Source organism: Balaenoptera acutorostrata, chromosome 17, assembly GCF_949987535.1.
Source record: "Balaenoptera acutorostrata chromosome 17, mBalAcu1.1, whole genome shotgun sequence".
In the NCBI taxonomy this organism is placed as follows: Eukaryota; Metazoa; Chordata; class Mammalia; order Artiodactyla; family Balaenopteridae; genus Balaenoptera; species Balaenoptera acutorostrata.
The window spans coordinates 14,706,837-14,724,777 of record NC_080080.1 but is presented as its reverse complement, the minus strand read 5'-3'; the positions used below and the strand labels follow the sequence as shown (position 1 = coordinate 14,724,777).

At 41.4% G+C, this 17,941-nt stretch overlaps 1 protein-coding gene and 1 long non-coding RNA gene across 4 annotated transcripts in view; one reads left to right on the top strand and one right to left on the bottom strand.

Annotated features, from left to right (window-relative positions):
- NSMCE2 (NSE2 (MMS21) homolog, SMC5-SMC6 complex SUMO ligase) overlaps positions 1 to 17,941 on the top strand; it is a 224,351-nt gene that overhangs the window by 160,274 nt on the left and 46,136 nt on the right. Inside the window, exon 6 of one of the 3 annotated variants that reach the window (XM_057532081.1) lies at positions 4,472 to 6,629. The exons of 1 other annotated variant lie outside the window; for it this stretch is intronic. In XM_057532081.1, coding sequence (XP_057388064.1) covers positions 4,472 to 4,663 — 192 coding nt within the window. In that variant the 3' untranslated portion in view covers positions 4,664 to 6,629. Of the gene's footprint in view, positions 1 to 4,471; positions 6,630 to 17,941 lie in introns of those variants that run through there. One more of the 3 variants, XM_057532082.1, reaches the window with a different exon arrangement.
- LOC130705522 (uncharacterized) lies at positions 7,276 to 16,788 on the bottom strand. Its single transcript, XR_009005793.1, has 3 exons — positions 16,578 to 16,788; positions 8,522 to 8,582; positions 7,276 to 7,412 (listed from the first exon to the last, which is right to left on the bottom strand). It is a non-coding gene; the product is annotated as an uncharacterized LOC130705522 (long non-coding RNA).

Here is a 17,941-nt window from a genome sequence, read left to right as displayed (position 1 = left end):
TGCCTGTTTCCTCCACCAAACTATATGACCCTTGAGGCCAGGTACTATATCTTAATTATGTTTAATCTTAATCTTCAGTTATGTTTAATCCTAGTACCTGGAGCAATGCCTGACAATAGGCATTCAGTTAATATTTACTGGATGAACAGAAACAGATATAAGTTCTGCCTTCATGGGAATTACAGTCTGGTAATGAAAGCGGGCAATAAGCAAACAAGCAAATAAAAAGCTAGGGGCTTCCCTGGTGGCGCAGTGGTTGAGAGTCTGTCTGCCAGTGCAGGGGACACGGGTTCAAGCCCTGGTCTGGGAAGATCCCACATGCCGCGGAGCAACTAGGCCCGTGAGCCACAACTACTGAGCCTGCGCGTCTGGAGCCTGTGCTCCGCAACAAGAGAGGCCGCGATAATGAGAGGCCCGCGCACCGCCATGAAGAGTGGCCCCCACTTGCCACAACTAGAGAAAGCCCTCGCACAGAAATGAAGACCCAACACAGCCAAAAATTAATTAATTAATTAATTAATTAATTAACTTTTTGAAAAAGCTATATGGTAGTAAGCATTAAAAACGTTTTTAAAAGGGGAGAGAGAGAAAGGAGTAGTTAGCAAGCAAGAATAGAAACTTTCAGAAGGTCGTTGATGTTGTTAAAACCCAAGGTAGCGGGCTTCCCTGGTGGCGCAGTGGTTGAGAATCTGCCTGCTAATGCAGGGGACACGGGTTCGAGCCCTGGTCTGGGAAGATCCCACATGCCATGGAGCAGCTGGGCCCGTGAGCCACAACTACTGAGCCTGCGCGTCTGGAGCCTGTGCCCCGCAACGGGAGGGGCCGCGATAGTGAAAGGCCCGCGCACCGCGATGAAGAGCGGTCCCCGCACCGCGATGAAGAGTGGCCCCCACTTGCCGCAACTAGAGAAAGCCCTCGCATGAACCGAAGACCCAACACAGCCAAAAATAAATAAATAAATAAATAAAGTAGCTATAAAATTAAAACAAACAAACAAAACAAAACAAAAAAAAAACAATTAGCCTTTGTATTAAAAAAAAAAAAAAAAAAAAAAACCCAAGGTAGCTATACCAACTTTGTTTATTCATCCCAAGAGGCTGGAGACAGTAATCATAAAAGATTCCATTTACATTTCATTCCATTTATAACTTTAATACACACAAAGAAATTATGGTTTACATTAAATACATGGGCTACTAAAAGATTGCTATAAAGAACTATGTGAAGAATTATAAATAAATGTGGTTAATGTTTGCTGATAGCTTTTAATTTTTATCTGACAATTTGCGATTGTTCAATTCCTAACTCAGAACTTGATATAATTATAAAACAATTCTCTGAGATGGTGAGTGATTAATCAAGTGCACAATTAGAGATATACGTTGGCCAGCTCTGCAAAGAGATCTGGATTAAGATTACAAATAATCCAATGCAAAAGACATGTTCTCTAAAGAAGAATCTGGCAGGATCAGATGATGATCTTTCAATCATATCCACAAAACACCAGGATGTGTTTTGTGGATATGACTGAAAGATTGTATCCAGTGATTTTAGTGATAGTAAAAGAGACTAAAGGAGAAGGGATGTAGGAAATGTGTTTTATTAGTATGCTTGTTGCCAGTATCTAACAGAGAAAGAACTATTCTGGAAGCAAACCAGCTCCCCTAAACAATAACTAACAAAGCCTTTACCTAGCTATATTAATTAGAGTAACTAACAGGTGCTTCTGTATAAACAGCTACAGAACCCCAGTGGCTTATTATTGTATATTTTTCCCTATGTACAGTTCAATGCAGATTGGATTGGGACAGAATGGGTCTGGTCCATAAAGTTACTCAAGGACCCAGGCTCTTTCCATCTTGTGGCTCCTTCTGAGTCCCCTCCATTCAGGCTGGTCCATGGAGAAAGAGTGAGATTGGGCCAGATCTAGACAAGGAAGTGCAGATCACTTCCACTCACATTTCGTTGAGTAGGACTGCATCACATGTACCACACCTACCTATGGAAAGGCTGGAAAAACATACAGTTAGGGACCCAAGAGGAAGAGGAGAATGTGGATATAGGTGAACATTCCCAGTGTCTACCACACTAGCAATATGTAGATTCAAGAAGCTGTGGAAACGTGGGGAAAAAAATGTCATGAAAAAGCCCTTTGGGGCTTCCCTCTTGGAGCAGTGGTTAAGAATCAGCCTGTCAAGGCAGGGGACGGGGTTTGAGCCCTGGTCCAGGAAGATCCTACATGCCGCAGAGCAACTAAGCCCGTGCTCCACAACTACTGAGCCTGCGCTCTAGAGCCCACAAGCCACAACTACTGAGCCCGCGTGCCGCAACTACTGAAGCCCACGCGCCCTAGAGCCCATGCTCTGCAACAAGAGAAGCCACCGCAATGAGTAGCCCGCGCACCACAACTAGAGAAAGCCCGTGTGCAGCAATGAAGACCCAACACAGCCAAAAATAATAAATAAATAAAAATAAAATTTTTTAAAAAGCCCTTTGTATCTCCAAAAGAATTTTGTTGATAAAATTTTAAATTTTTTCAAACAAGTTGTCTTAAAAAAAAAAAAAAAGGAATTTAGGAACTGTCACTCAGAAGCCTCATACCACTGGTATTATCGTTGGCTTCTATAGGCCACTTATGTGCTTCCCTGTCAGTGATGGAAGATCCAGAAGAAAATTAAGAGCGTACAGATTCTGAAAAGTACCATATCTAATCACAGTGTGGTAGTTCTCGTCTTTCTGCCCAAAGCACAATTATGATAGTGACATACCCATCAAAGAATATCATCTCCTCCAGGAGGGTTTTACAACATGAAAAACAAAATTTAACTGTTGGCAGGTCATACTTGCTGAAAACCTGGGGTAGCATTTCCCAACCAGAAATCTGGGAAAGAATGAGATTCCATAGTTTTACTTTGACCTGTCCCAGTGGGGCTGGCTTATGTCTGATACCATATGCTCCTCTCTATGATAACAGTAGCTATGCCTGAGTTCTGTTTCAAGGATTCTGCAAATCTAAATTCTATTACAATAATAGCTTACACTATTGAGATTTACTATATTCCAGGCATCATTTGAAGTACTTTACATCTTCACAGAAATTCCTGTGGCCTGTACTATAATTATTCACATTTTGCAAATAGTGAAACTGAGGTACAGAGATGTCAATGAGGAGCAGAACTCGAATTTAAATCCAAGCAGACTAGCTCCAGAGCTCATCCACTTAAACATCAGGCTAGAGTATAGGAAAAACCCAAAATAACAACCACAAAAGACCACCTGAGGGTTCCCTGACAATAAATAGGAAATAAGAGTACTGTCCCACCTTGTACCCTCAGGGGCCTTGTCTGTTAATCCACGTTGGAAGTAACCCCTGCCCAGGAAGTTCCAGATTTTATTCAGGGAAATGCAACCCAGGCAAATGAAGAGCATGAATCTTTTTGTAATCAGGAATGACTGACTAAAATTTGGGAGACAAGATTGCATTTTAGATGCCCCAGATTTAATTTGGCATATAGCTGTATTGGTGCTGATCAGCTTTCCCCGTGTAGGGCAAAGCATTCTTGGTTTGATTTTTATTTACCAACTCCAGTTGGTTATTTTTAAATGTATTTGAATTCCATTCAATAAATCATAGTTGAGCATCCACTATGTAGAAAGCTTTATGCTGATTATTGCAGGGAATACAAACAGGAGGGATGCTTAATCATCAAGGATACTGATTTGTAGAGGTAGCAGGATTCCCTTAAACATTGGTGAGGTCCCTGAAACTATGAAGGCCATTATTTAGGTCTTGAGGCTTTAGCTGATAGGTTACACGTTGACCGTTGTGACGGAAGTTACCCTTGCTGTAGTTAGATGACCATATTTCCTTCTGTCTGATGTGTTAATATTCCTTTTTTTAACAGCTTTATTGGATATAATTCACCTATCATACAGTTCACCCATTTAAAGTACACAATGCAGTGGCTTTTAGAATATATTCACAGAGTTGTGAAACCAAGCACCAAGCACAATCAATTTTAGAACATTTTCAAAAAGAAGCCCTGTATCCATTAGCATTCACTTCCCATTTTCCTCCAACCCCCTCAGCTCTAGGCAACCACTAATCTACTTTCTGTCTTTAATAGATTTACTTCTTCTGGACATTTCATATAAATATGCATATGTGGTCTTTTGTGACTGGCTTCTTTCACTTAGCATAATGTTTTCAAGGTTCATCCATGCTGTAGCATGAATCAGAACTTCATTCTTTTTAGTGCTGAATAACATTCCATTGTATGGATAGAACACATTTTATTTATCCATTCATCAATTGATGGTCATTTGAGTTGTATCTATTTTTTGGCTGTTATGAATAATGCTGCTATGAACATTCGTGTACAAGTGGACATATGTTTTCATTTTCATTTCTCGTGATATTTGGGAGTGTAAATGCTGGGTCATATGGTAACTCTATGTTTATCCTTTTTAGGAACTTCCAGACTGTTTTCCAAAGCGACTACGCCATTTTACACTCCCACCAGCAATGTGTGAGGGTTCCAATCGCTTCACGTCCTCGCCGACACTTGTTATTATCTGTCTCTTTGATTGTAGCCATCCTTGTGGTTGCAAATTGGTATCTCATTGTTTTGATGTGTGTTTCCCTGATGGATTAATATTGTAATATTTATTTTACCAACCTAAGGCAAAAGCTTCAATCTTATGCTTTCTTATGCACATAATGGAAACTGCCTTACATTACTGGCTTGACTTTCTAAAACAAAACCATTGTTCTATGCAAGACGAATGTCATTTATGGGATTTGAGTTATACCTGAAAGAATACAAAGTGAAATGACATGGAATTCAGATTATGAACTCATATGGGAAATTTGTTTTGCAGGATGAATTCATTCACAGTGTTTTGAGACCTTTATCTAAGCTACTCAAGTACTCTTATGTGACATTTGCTGGATAATCTAGACAGCACTTTGGTTAAATCCACAGTGTGATGTCATCCAGTAAACGCTTGAAAGTGGAGATGCATGTCTCCTCCGGTTTTATCAGTCTAGATTAGCAGTGTGGTTCACAGCACAGTGAACTTTTCTCCTCTGTGATCCATCAGTCTGTCTCTCATTGTGGGCCAATAATCTGTCACCTGAAACTACTTAAAATAGGTTGGACTTTCTTGAATGTGTCATGTTGCTGTGATGACATTGGGGTTTGGCTGCAGAAGAGGGGAAGCACTGTTTTATGACTTTCGGTTGCTTCCATATCCCTTGTTTCCAGTAAAAGCACTGTGATTTTTAGCCTTTGCTTATGTGCCTAGACTTTACTCTGTACCAGTTGTACCTTTCATCTCTTTACCTATTGAGGCTCCTACTGTGGTTATCTTTGTCTTTCTGTCAAAGAAAAAAAAATGAGGGGCTTAGAAGGTATCAGGGTTTCACCATCTTGATTTCGCCAGTTAGCAGATATGTAAAAAGAACATCCCCAAAGGCCATTTGGTGAGAAAAGAAAAAAATAGAAAGTTGATCAGAATGAGAGGATGCTTTCTTCAGAGAAGGTCTCAGGATCCCTCAGAAAGCATCCCCCAAAAAAGAGATCCTAATGGTATCCTGGTCATCCTCCCTGACCCATAGAGAGAATGACCACATAGATCCAGATTCTCCCCGTTAGGCTCTACATGCCTGTTTCCAGTTAGCACATCTTGGAGAAGGTCTGGGAGGAACAAAGGAGGGAAGGAAAGAAAAAGAACTAAGAGTGGATAATTAATCCCTTCATAATATATCATCATATGTTCTGCCTTATTTGTTCCTTAACTTTTAATATGCATTTTTGTAGCTTGGTTTGGGGTGGAGGAGGGGAGATTGGAAGTATCAGCCAGGCTTATGGGCAGAGCTTGAATTTTGTCTCCCCCACAAAGTAAAGGGAAGTAATAACTTTATACATTTATAGAGCTGGGTATGTTTGTTTGTTGAAGCTTTAGTAAATTCCGTTTTGAGCATTCTATTAATTAAAATATTATTTTGACTAAAACTCAAGCATATGATGACCCAATGATAATTGTTGCCTCTAATGAAGATCTTAAACTACCCCGTATCCCTGCCTATGTGCCTTTAGAACTATCGAAGAACTAAAGAGTGTTTATTAAAGTAAGAATTATAGTTTAGAGTCTTATTTTTGCAAATGATTAGCCCTTGAGTAATAAAAAATAATACTGGCTAGCACTCACTGAGCATTGGTTTATGTGCTAGTGTATACTAATAGCTTTACATAGATTATCTCATTTAATTCCTTCCATAGCCCTCTGAAATAGGTGCTGTTATTATATCCCCATTTTACAAACTGAGGTTTAATGAAATTTAGTGCCTGCCTTATCCAGAGCTCGCACCCTGAGCTCTCCAACAAACAACTTCCCCTGTGTACATGCCATATTAATGAGTACTATAGCCTCCCCTTTCCTCAACCAAATCACATACTAGAAATAGCAGAAGGTGGGTAGAGGGGTGGGCAATGGAGAAATGTGAGAGAGAATATGAATGAATGAATGAATGAATGAATGGGATAGCAGACCTCAAATAGGGAAGAAAATTGATGAGTTTTGCTGTAGTAGAGTTTGTTTTTTTGTTTTTATTTTTGTCATGGTAGTTTTTTTTGTTTTTTGTTTTTGTTTTTGTTTTTTAAGAACCTTTTTTTTTTTTTTTAATTAATTCACTTATTTATATGTTGGCTGCGTTGGGTCTTCGTCGCTGCGCACGGGCCTTCCTTTTAGTTGCAGGGAGTGCGGGCTTCTCATTGCGGTGGCCTCCCTCACTGCTGAGCACTGGTTCTAGGCACGCAGGCTTCACAACTAGGCACGCCACAACTTCAGTAGTTGTGGCACTCGGGCTCAGCAGTTGTGGCTCGCGGGCTCTAGAGCGCAGGCTCAGCAGTTGTGGCGCACGGGCCTAGCTGCTCCGTGGCATGCGGGATCCTCCCGGACCGGGGCTCGAACCCATGTCCCCTGCATTGGCAGGCGGATTCCTAACCACTGCGCCACCAGGGAAGTCCCTGTCATGGTAGTTTTTATTAAAGCTTTTAAGATTTCTTTTTTTTTTTTTTTCCACACACACACTGTATTTTATTTTTACAAGAGATAAATAGACTGACACCAAGCATTGTAAATGGATGACCACAACGAAAGCAACAATGATTGCAATTTCCAAACACGAAACACACTCATACTATGTCATAATGTTGAAATTCAGTCCAGTAATCCTCCACTGTAACAAAGCTTCTAAGATTTCTTTTCCATCTTTTACATTCTTGCACACAAACGTGAAGCAATAACTGCTTAGGAGAGGCAAACCCAAGGCTGGTTATTCCTATAGGAAAAGGCAAGGTGTGTCTTTCATGGAACAAAAATGGATCCGAGATTTTGCTTGCTCTTTTCTGTTAAGAAATTAGAATAAAAAAGAATATTATACTGTTTTTCCTTCAGAAAGCCACGCACCTCTGATTACCTATTTTGCGTAGAAAATATAGGGTATATTTAAAAATTCAGGAAGTATTTTCTTTGTCTTTGCAAGCATAAAGTTATTTATAGTCACTTATTTAATTAAATTACTATGATCACTTTGCTGGGCCATTTTACTGTGATATCCTAAAATCAATGAATTAATTAACATCTCACATTCACACTCTCTCTCACACACACACACACGCATACACACACACGCTTCCTACACACCCATTTTTAACAGCCTCTATTTCATACCATTCATGCTTTTTACTCAAGGTGTGTCTGAGTATAAAGTAGCTGAAGTAAGATTCCTATAAAAATGGCTTGCCAAAAGGCAGCTCTTTAAGCCAATAATCTTCTCCAGTGTAAAACAGACTCCCCAGAGTTTATCTCCCCCAGCCCTTCCCCTCTCCTGCGAAGGTAGCCCTTTTTTAATCTGCTCTATAAAATCTCCACTAAGTAGTCATCTTTGATTGAGGTACCTCCTGGGACAGTCAGCTCCTTCCATTTTCAGGAAGTTCTAAGTGGTGAAAATGATTTCCTTTGTTGAGCCAAATGTTGTGTTCTGTGATACCTGCCTTTCTCACCACTGACCTTTCTAGAATGAAACAAGGTGCAAACTAGGGTGGAATATCTTAATTAACAAACATTTATTTATTATTTACAATAGGCAATTATGAAATGTTTCAAAATAGTAATATGTGTGCTTTGTAATGTTAACCGTCGATGTGGGAGAAAAAGCACGGGCTTTGCAGTCAGATAAGAGCAGAAATGATGCTGACTGTATGCACTGTTGCAAGCACGTTCTGTAAATTAGCACAGTTAATCCCGACCGCAGCCCTCTGAAATATGTACTACTGATGTCCCCGTTTCTACAGATGAGAAGATTGAGACACAGAGTTAAGAAACTTGCTCAAAGTCACCGGGCCAGTAAGTGTGAGAGCCGGCATTTGAAATCAGGTATTCTGGCTGCAGAAACCCCACTCTCAGCCCCTAGGCTCTGCTGACTCAGCCAGAGCATCTAGTCCTGCGGCTGTACCTTATAAGCCAGGCGATGCAGGGAGTTTCCTTAAGCCGCCTTCACTTTAGTTTCCTCATCTCTAAAAATGAGCAAGATAAGAATTAAATGGAAGAAGAATTAAATGGAATACCATTGAACATGACCAGTGGTTCTTAACATCTGTGGGTTTGGTTTTGCTTTTTTTTTTTTTTTTTTTTTTTTTTAAAAATGCTTAGTGGTATGTGGTTTGCTGTCACCGGTTTGAGACTCATGTCAACGTTGCTTCAGAATAAGCAGGGTGGGTTTTTTTTTTTTAATTAATCTTCTTGATAACTACAGAGTTCATTACAGAATTAGTCAGCATGGGTAGGATTAAGTTTGGGGTGATATTAAAGAGTCTGACTTCATAATCCCAAGGGGGTTGTTCCTCGGATACTTAAAATGCACTTCCTTGCTCCATTTATTGCTGAAATATTTATCTGCATGGATACTCAAGGCAGCACATTTCATGAATAGCTGATGCTAGTAACGAGGAGTGTGTCATTATTTTTCCCTTTATTTCATAGCTCCTTTACTCTGACCCAGTGAACTATTCTGAAAGCAAACCTTTAAAAATATGAATAGCGTCACCTGCAAACATTTTGAATTTTTAAATCTGTACACGGTGAGACTCAGGAGGTTATAAATATTTTGGTTGATGTGGGTTATCATCGTAAGTGTTGGCCGAATCACGAGGAGATAATTTATCCTTGTGCTGCCTTTTTGAAAGAGAAAGGAAGACCCCTAGAGAAAATGTCACAACTCCTTTTATGCATTTATTTAAGGAGAATGAGGGGCTAATTAATTTCATCGAGAACAGCTGGAGAACTTTTGAGTGTATGGCAAGAGAATGCCATGTGGTTTGAAGACTGTTACTCTGACCCCATAGTCATGCCTTTCTTGAACTGTAACTGGGTCACTTCAAGGGCTTTGTCATTCAGATCTCACTCCAAGCCAGATCGAAGATAACAAGGCAGATTCGGAGACGTCAGAGGTCGTGGTATCTCAGTAGAGTGACACTGTTCTGTTCAACAGTCGTCTGTTGAATTTAGTCATTAGGCACTGCGGAGACAAGCATGCAGTGGACGCTGTCCCCACACTCAAGTGTCCAGTCTGTGGGGAAGGCGGGAACAGGTGGTTTCAGTACAGTTCAGCAAACCTTACGGTGGAGGGAGATACTGGGTGCTTTGAGAGTAGAGGGGAGGGCCACCTAATCTAGCCTGGGGGAGGGGACGTGGGCGTGAGGATGGGGCTCATCCAAGAAGGCTTCCTGGAGCGTGGAGTGCTGAGATGTGTCCTAAGGATGGATTAGCACGTGCCAGGTGAAGAGGAAGAGGACCTTCCCGCTGGCTTCTGTAGCCTCTTGAGCAGTTCTTAGTCATCCTACCTAACCAGCGGCGTCAACTCCAAATAATGTCCTGACTCACTGACTTCAAATCCTATCTTTATTTGACTGTTAAAGAAAAAATTCATTTCTATGTCTCAATGATTAGCTGATTTTGTGAAGTATAAGTTGTAAGAAAAAAACAAACAAAACCATTTGGGCCTTTTTGTCCCTGAAATGAACAGTCTGCCTTACCCATTTGGCCTGACCTCCTCCATCGTAACTTGAGCAGGATTGGCTGGGGAGTGTGCTGGAACTCCAGCGGCACGGGCTGGTGGAAAGGGGGCCCTGGGGAAGATCACCCGCCTGTATGGCTGGCAGCCCAAGGGAATTGTAGAATCAGCCAGAGTCGGACAGTAAGCACCATTCAAAGTAGTCATCAGCCCTGAAGATTGGTCCCTTGGCCAAAAGTAATAGTAGGCAATAGACAGCCAGCCTACATCCCTTATTAACTTGGTGACCTTCAGCAAATTCCTTCGCCTCTCAGTGCTTTGTTTTCGCTCAAGTAAGGACTAATAATGGGGGTGAGGATTAAATGAACTAATTCATAGAAAGCACTTGGAACAGTTTCTTGTCAACTGTTAGCGGACAGAGTCCAGTTCTCTCTGAAGGGGACCTAAACATATCGATACCTGTGCAGTTTAGTGAGGTATTTAGTGCTGAGCTTGAATTCTCTATGAGGTATTGGTTGACCATCCAAGGCAATTTATTCATTCATCATTCATTCAGCACATATCTACTGGATGTTTCCTAGCTGCCAGGCACTGCTCTGAGCACCTGGGGAAAAATGAGAGGCATCAGTCCATGCAGAGGAATAGTCCTAGAATGTTCCAGGAATGGCCAAGAGGGCCATGTGGAATGAGCAAGGAGAAGAAATATAGGAAATGAAATCAGAGTGGCAACAAGGGGCAGATCTCACAGAGCCTCATAGACCATTGTGAAGACTTTGACTTTGACTTTGAGGTCAATATGGAGTGAGAACTAGGAGGAATTCTAGCAACTACTACTGTTTATGGAGCTTGTAGAAGTGCTTCACCTGTGTTATCTGATTCGATCAGAGAGAGAGAACAGATTAGAATGATGATGTAAGGCAAACGACACTGTCCCCAGGGAGGAAACTGAGCTAAATGGGGTTAGGGAGGCTGCCTGGAGCAGTATTGGAACCCAAATCTGTGTGACTTCATGATGCTCTACTGTAACTGAATGAGCGTATGGATGTGTTTGCCGCCAGATTGGTTGTAGCAAGACTGATTTCAGAATCTACTTGACCACTCCACAAGACCAGGGCCCAGGAACTGGGTAGAAACTCGGTGTCCGTGCTTTCAAAGGACTCCAGAAATCAGGGACGGAGAATCGGAGTGCACGGCGCCCACCCCACAGAAGTGCTTTTCTGGGACACCAAGCAGTAGGACGCAGTGTCGAAGCTCCAGCCTCACACTTACCAGCGTCTTTGGTGTTTCCAATGGATAATGTAAATGTGGTCACTCCACATTTAAAGACCCTGATGTGGGTGAATGCTTTTTAAGGGCAGGGCAGGGTAGAATCAAAACCCAAAATACCAAAGATTCAACTTCCTGTTCCTAACCACATTAGACCAGAAAATGAGGCAGCTTTCAGAGCAGGTGTCCCCACCCATGAACCTGCAGTTCAGCTTTGACTCACAGGAGCCTGTGGGAACTCAGACTCCTCACTCTGAAAGAAGTTGTTCTCAACTGAATGGACACCCCCAAAGTCAGGTTGAGTGTTCAAGACCAAACTGCAGTGCAGAACGTAAAGGACAGATGGAAGTCTTGTTGGGAATGAGATCATTTCTTTTGCAATTTGTGAGACCAAATAATGACCTACACAATCAGCTTCTTAATTCATATTCAGCTATTTTGAAATCAGTGATGATTCTTGAAGGAGCTGAACTGTAAGATAAAGAAGAGGGGATTAATTTTTTCCAAGTGTATAAATTAGCCACCTAATATGTGCAAATTAAGTGGTCTCTGCCCACCTCCAGCTGTTTGGGAGGGACAGATAATGTTCAATTATGGTGCACTCTATCTAGGTGTTCTGTTAGCCCTATATTTCAATTGCTGTACGTAGATTCAGCTGTTCACACTCAGCAAAAATGGAGAGAGACAAGGGCTACAGTGAAATAGTACAGGAGATGCCCATCAACTACTTAATCTTATATCAGCCAAAGAAACAGCACTCTTTCCAACACGGAAAGAGATATTGATCTGCTTTTCTAAGAGATGGTCAAGTTGGCTTTGAGTCATATGAGATTTTTATTTTATATTTGACTTTAGAGTTCATTCTCTAGATAAGTTGTGAATTCATTGTACTGACAGATATACAGGCTAGAATCAAACCTGATTGTGAATTCCAATCTCTGACAAGATTTAGACACAGGCAAGTTGTTTGACTTCCATTAGTGGCTAGTGAATAGCCTCATTTTCCAAATTTATTTTTTTCATTAAAAACTGGCATTGTTGTGATGAGTAAGTGAAAAATATATATAAAGATCTCGACAAGTCATTTTGTGTAAGTGATAGTCCCACCCCGTTCGTAAGAAGTGTAGATGGATGTGGATTGTACCTCTGGGAGCCAGTAAAGGCTTTTAGGCTGGGGAGTGACGTGATTCATGTAGGTTTTAAGGAAGATGACTTTGGTGTCACTGTGATGTGTGAGCTAAATGTAGAGAGACTTAAAGCAAGGAAATGAATGAGCGAATAAATGGTGACAAAGACAAGGGCCTGGGTGAAGGCTGTGTCAGCGGAGACGCAGGACGAACCCAGATTGGAGAGGTTTTAAACATAAAATGGAGAGAACCTGGGGACTATTTGAATCAAGAGGGAGTAGAAGCCTCATCGGAAGTAAAGGATGCCTTTGAAGTTTTCTAGCTTATGGAGATACTGAATTAACTAGTGTAGAGAATAATAAAAGGCACTATTTTCTTGCAGACTGAAGCTATACACTTGGCACTGAGCTAAGGAATTTAATACATCATTTGATTTAGTCATCATGCCAACTTTATGGAGTAGGTAATATCGGGCGATTTGACTGTTGTAAAAATTTAGACTCAGAGAAGCCCGATGCTGTACAACCAGTCAATGTCTCCCTAGGATTTGAACATGGATTTTTCTGACACCAAAGCCTCGCTTGAAACTGCAGCAAGAAATAAGCCTTTACTCCAGAGAAGGGGAAATGGAGTAGGGTTGGGAGGGTGAAGATAAAACTTAGTTCTGGAAACGTTAACCTTGAGTCACTTATGTCAGGCAGAGATATCTTGAGGGCAGTTGGAAAATCAGGCCTGTAGCTCAGGGGAGGGGGTGGGGGGAGATAAAGAAATTTGTGCGTTGTTGGCATATGGTTGGCATGGGGGAGTGAATGAGGTCACCCAGCAAGGGATGTATAGTTAAAGAGAAACAGACCCTGAGGAAATGAAGGTGAGACGTTGAATGCTCACCTAGTTGAGGAGTTTAGAAGCACTCATATACCTATTTGCAGTGGAATTTTTTCTGGCCAAAGTATAGCACTGTGCTCTGGTGTATAAATTTGACTGCCTTTTATTTTTCATTAGTTAGGTATTGAGTGCCACTACGTGTCAGTCATTATTAGAGGTTGGTCCCTGCCTTCACAGAGCTTGTAGTCTAGTAGAGAGCCATAAATGAAAAAGCAATTAAAGAGTAACAAGTCATTATCAATTACAGTATAGGTTTCTGTGTTATTATAGAATGCTGTTTTAGGGTCCTGTGAAAGATTGGCTCCAAAGCTAGACTTGGGGGTCAATAGCCAGGGAATTAGGATCACAGGTCGTGATATGGAATAAGTTTATAATTAAGAAACAATTGCTGGACCTAAAAATAACTAAAGATTATATCTCTGGAGAAATACTTGAGAATGATTACAAGAAAATTTGAGATAATATGTACTGAAATTATTTTGCTTACAGGTTATACAGGAAGCTGGGTTTTTTAGGTGTGTAAGGCAAAAATTAAATCTACAAAAGATGACTTCTGCAAGTCTTTGAGGCAAGCTGAGTCACCATCTCTAAGTCAGTCTCCCACAGACAGTTTTTTCTCAAGGGTTGCAATTTTTTTTCAGTTGAGCACCAGATGAAGTCGTTGGCTTGCCATGAGGAGCCATGTTATACTAGAAAACACTTATCTTTTAATCACAGACTTGCACGCCACACAACAAGACCTGCACAGTAAGGGAGGCACACGGGGAGCTAGCACCACGGAGAGAGAGCTGGCTGCTGCCACCGACCCCATGCCCCTTCTGGGACCCCACTGTCCAATCTAAATCCTGTCTCTCGGTCTCTTTCTCCTCCCCACAATGCTTGAATCTCTGCATATAAAATGATACGATGCACTCCACTGTAACAGATATTGAGAGTCAAATGGGCACACTGAAATTTCTTAGATTTTTTTTTTCCTGGATGTATAATTGCTCTGACACCTGCATAAAATGTGGAAATAGAAAATTTGTTTTCCATCAGAACAGGAAATTACCAAGCCTTCATATTGTACCGTTAAGTAGCTCAGTCTCAAATTACAGCCTTTACCTTGATATTCATTCCTCCTTTTGAGAGGTTATCTAGCATAATGGTTAAGAGCACAGCCCTGGAGCCAGACTGTCTAGGTTTGAATTCCTAGCCCACCAGTCACTGACTTTGTGACCTTGGGCAAGCTACTTAACCTCTCTGTGCCTCCGTTTCCACATGTGTAAAATGAGGGTAATAATAGTACCTACATCCTTAGGGTTATGTGAGGAATATAAGTTAATATACATAAAGCACTTAGAACTGTACCTGGCATGTGTAGTGAGCAATCCATAAAGGTCTGGTGTTAGTGTTATTCCTATATTATGCTAGTGGATAAAACAGCATGTTAAGATGGTAGCCAGGCCATTGAGGATAGATTTCCTCAACCCATTGCAAATCAGCCACAGGTCAGCTCTCCTTTCATTTAGTGTGGAGGGAAGAGTCCAGCATTTATCTCCTCTTACTCTCTTTTAACATTGAGGATCAATGGTCCATGATAGAACTAACTGAGCGGGTAGTCAATTTCAAGCCCCGTAGCCAGAGACAAGGAACTTTCTCTCCTTTAAAATAGAAACCTCCTTCCTTCCAAACACATGTGCAATGGCTATGTTTAGCAATCTTCCAGGAGCAGGATGGGAAGATAGCTGAAGGCATGGTGTATGGCGTGGTGCCTCGTGTATAAGGAAGATGGGCAGACAGCCAACCAGCCATCGTGCTGTCTCTGTTCCGTAGTGTGTTGTCAGATCAGAAGGGGGATATGACTCTTCTCTCTCTAGCTGAACTTTTCTGTCAGTCCTACTGAGCTGCCAACTGAAAGCCCCTGGTTGACACAGTTCTTGGGCTCCTTTGTCTCAGAGCAGCAGAGAACAAATCCTAGATTTTTAAATAGGTGGTATGAGCTCCAGCTTGGAGTCAGCTTCAGACCTCATACTGTGATGCCATAGAACATCTCCCTGCTAAACCCCTTCCCTAACTTGCCCTAAGATCCTCTGGTACTGACCTCCTTACAACAGGAAGCTGCAAAGTTGTACACTTGATACAGTTAGTAGAATAGAATCATCAACTTCTTGGACTTATTTCTAAAACCCCACACAGTGGAGTTATAAAGGGCCTTTTGACCAAGCAACAGTGTAGTTTACTCCCTGGAGGATGTGTCAGATCTTGTTTCCTTTTAATTGCTTAAGGGTTAAAAACCATTACTGTGGTCACAGGGGTCAGACAGCAGAGTCTGTGAGCTGGATCCAGCCCACAGATGTGTTTGTTTTGGCCCACATAGTTGTATATACATATAACAGTTAGTTGCAACATACAAAAATTGGGAGATTTCACATAACAATCTGCATTTCCAACTTTTTATTTTAAATATGCCAGATCTGACAACGCTGGGTCTTCCCTCCTTCCCCTGGGGAACAGTTTGCCTGAGTGGGAGAGCTGCCCCTCGTCGGCCCCTGCACTTTGCATGGTCCCCACCTGGCCCACATCCTTTACTCTTGCTCATTTCCTAGCCCCAGAGGTGTTGACGTTTATAAATCTCTTAGAGCTTGGTGCCATTTCCTTCGCAATATAATCCCAAACGAAAAGTGAAAAATCTTCTCATTACATTCCGTGACCCACATGTGACAAGGTGCTAAATACGGAGTCTCGGGCCTTTGCTCTCTGACTTAAGACGAAGAATCACAAGTAAACCATTCATTGTGTCATTTATTTAAAAATCACACAGCTGACAATTATCCTTGCCTGATGTTTTCCCTGAGTCAGAGAACAGTCTTTTTGTCCTCTAACCTTTTTCATGGTAGCATTTTATGCTGTTCTGGTTACTACCAGTAATACAGGCTAAACAACAACCCAAAGTTGAACCCTCTGTCTGGCCTTGTCCTTAGTCATCTCCTTTTGGCTGCTGAGAGATTTGAGGTTATAAGCTGGCTCTGGGGAAGAGAACGTGGAGATCTAGAGGGGAAATAAGGTACACGTTTCACTTCCACTGAGTCATGGGGCCACATAACACAAAGGTGATGTATGCCGAAGTATTTGTAAATTGCTTTTACTGGGAAGTCATTTGCCTCTCTCTCTTTCTGAGCTGCATGGGTAGCCCCTCCCGCATGGTTCTGCAGGCCCCCCATTCAGGCGAGTGTGCATACCTCAGTTGCTGAAATCTGCCCCAGCTCGAATTCTTCTTCCTTTGTACCACTTCTTTATTCTGAAGATAGAACGAACGAAGAGTGCATTTCTTGTACCACATGCCAGCCACCTGAGGGCAATTAGAGCGTGCTAACATGAGGCCAGCGCACGGCAGTCCATGAAAGAACTGTGTCATGGAAGTACAAAGCATAGTTATTACCGTGCAGAAGCTTAATCAGTTTGCAAAAATGCATTGAACGCTGGGGGCTTTGGATTAAAAAGTCATATGTGAATATTAGTCATTCATTCCATTGTCATCACTGTTTCAGTTTACCATAGAGATGTTTTATTAGTTCCTTTAAATTCCCGTGACTCCAATTTCACATGAGGTCGTGGTCTCCTCAACTGAAAAGTTTTTAGTAGCTTTGGTAGGTCTGAAATTTCGGAGTATTGAGCAAGGCCTACACTGAGCTAGAACATGATCTAATAAGATTGGACTGTCAAAACAAGAAGCACCAGTCTGTGATTACAAGGTTTTTAAGAAGAAAATGTTAAAGCTCTGCTGTGAGAACCTCAGAAAGATAATAAAACAGGTTGGAAGCCAGTTTCTTTTTCATTTCTACTCTGATAGGTGGGACATCGCCCTACTTAAGCAGCAGCAACTGCAGTGGAATGAAGTGTGATTAAACAGAAACAATAGATAGTATCTTTCTATTGGGAAACTCTAATTGTGTAATCAGTAGGATGAAGCATCAGAAAATGCTTGAAACGTTTTATTAGAGCCCCAAAGGATACTCAGAGAGGCTAGCTCCAAAATGCCCAAATAGAGAAGATACATCACTGGTTAATAACTCAGATTGGAGTCAGAAGCGAGTTCCATTCCCAGGCCTCCACTGTGAGATTTGAGGCAAGTTATTTAACCTTTTTGCTCCTCAATTTTTTTTAATCCCTAAAATGGGAATTGGAACATTATAGAATTGTCATGGGGATTAAAAAGAGATAATGTGTGGAGACTTCTTGGGGCAGTACCTAGTAAATGATGAGTGCCCAATAAGTGACAGCAGTTGCTATTTGGTTACATGGAAATTCGCAATCACTTTTTATTTTGGATGTTCAATATGGTTTTCGAAATAAAGGCCGATATCATAGTTTATTTCTAAGTTTTCCATAATTATGTTTAAATCCCCAGTTGCACTCAGCCCCTTTCCTTAGTTTTCTGTATACTTACCAGTATCTCGTTCATTCTCCAGTCATTTTTCACTCTCGGCCAATACCATTCTAATGAGTAAATGCTTAAGACCCAATCTGAATGGAGGTTTAGGCTGACTCTGGGACTGAGTCACTGATCTATTTCAGCCTTCAGGAGCTTTTCTTTTTTTGTTGC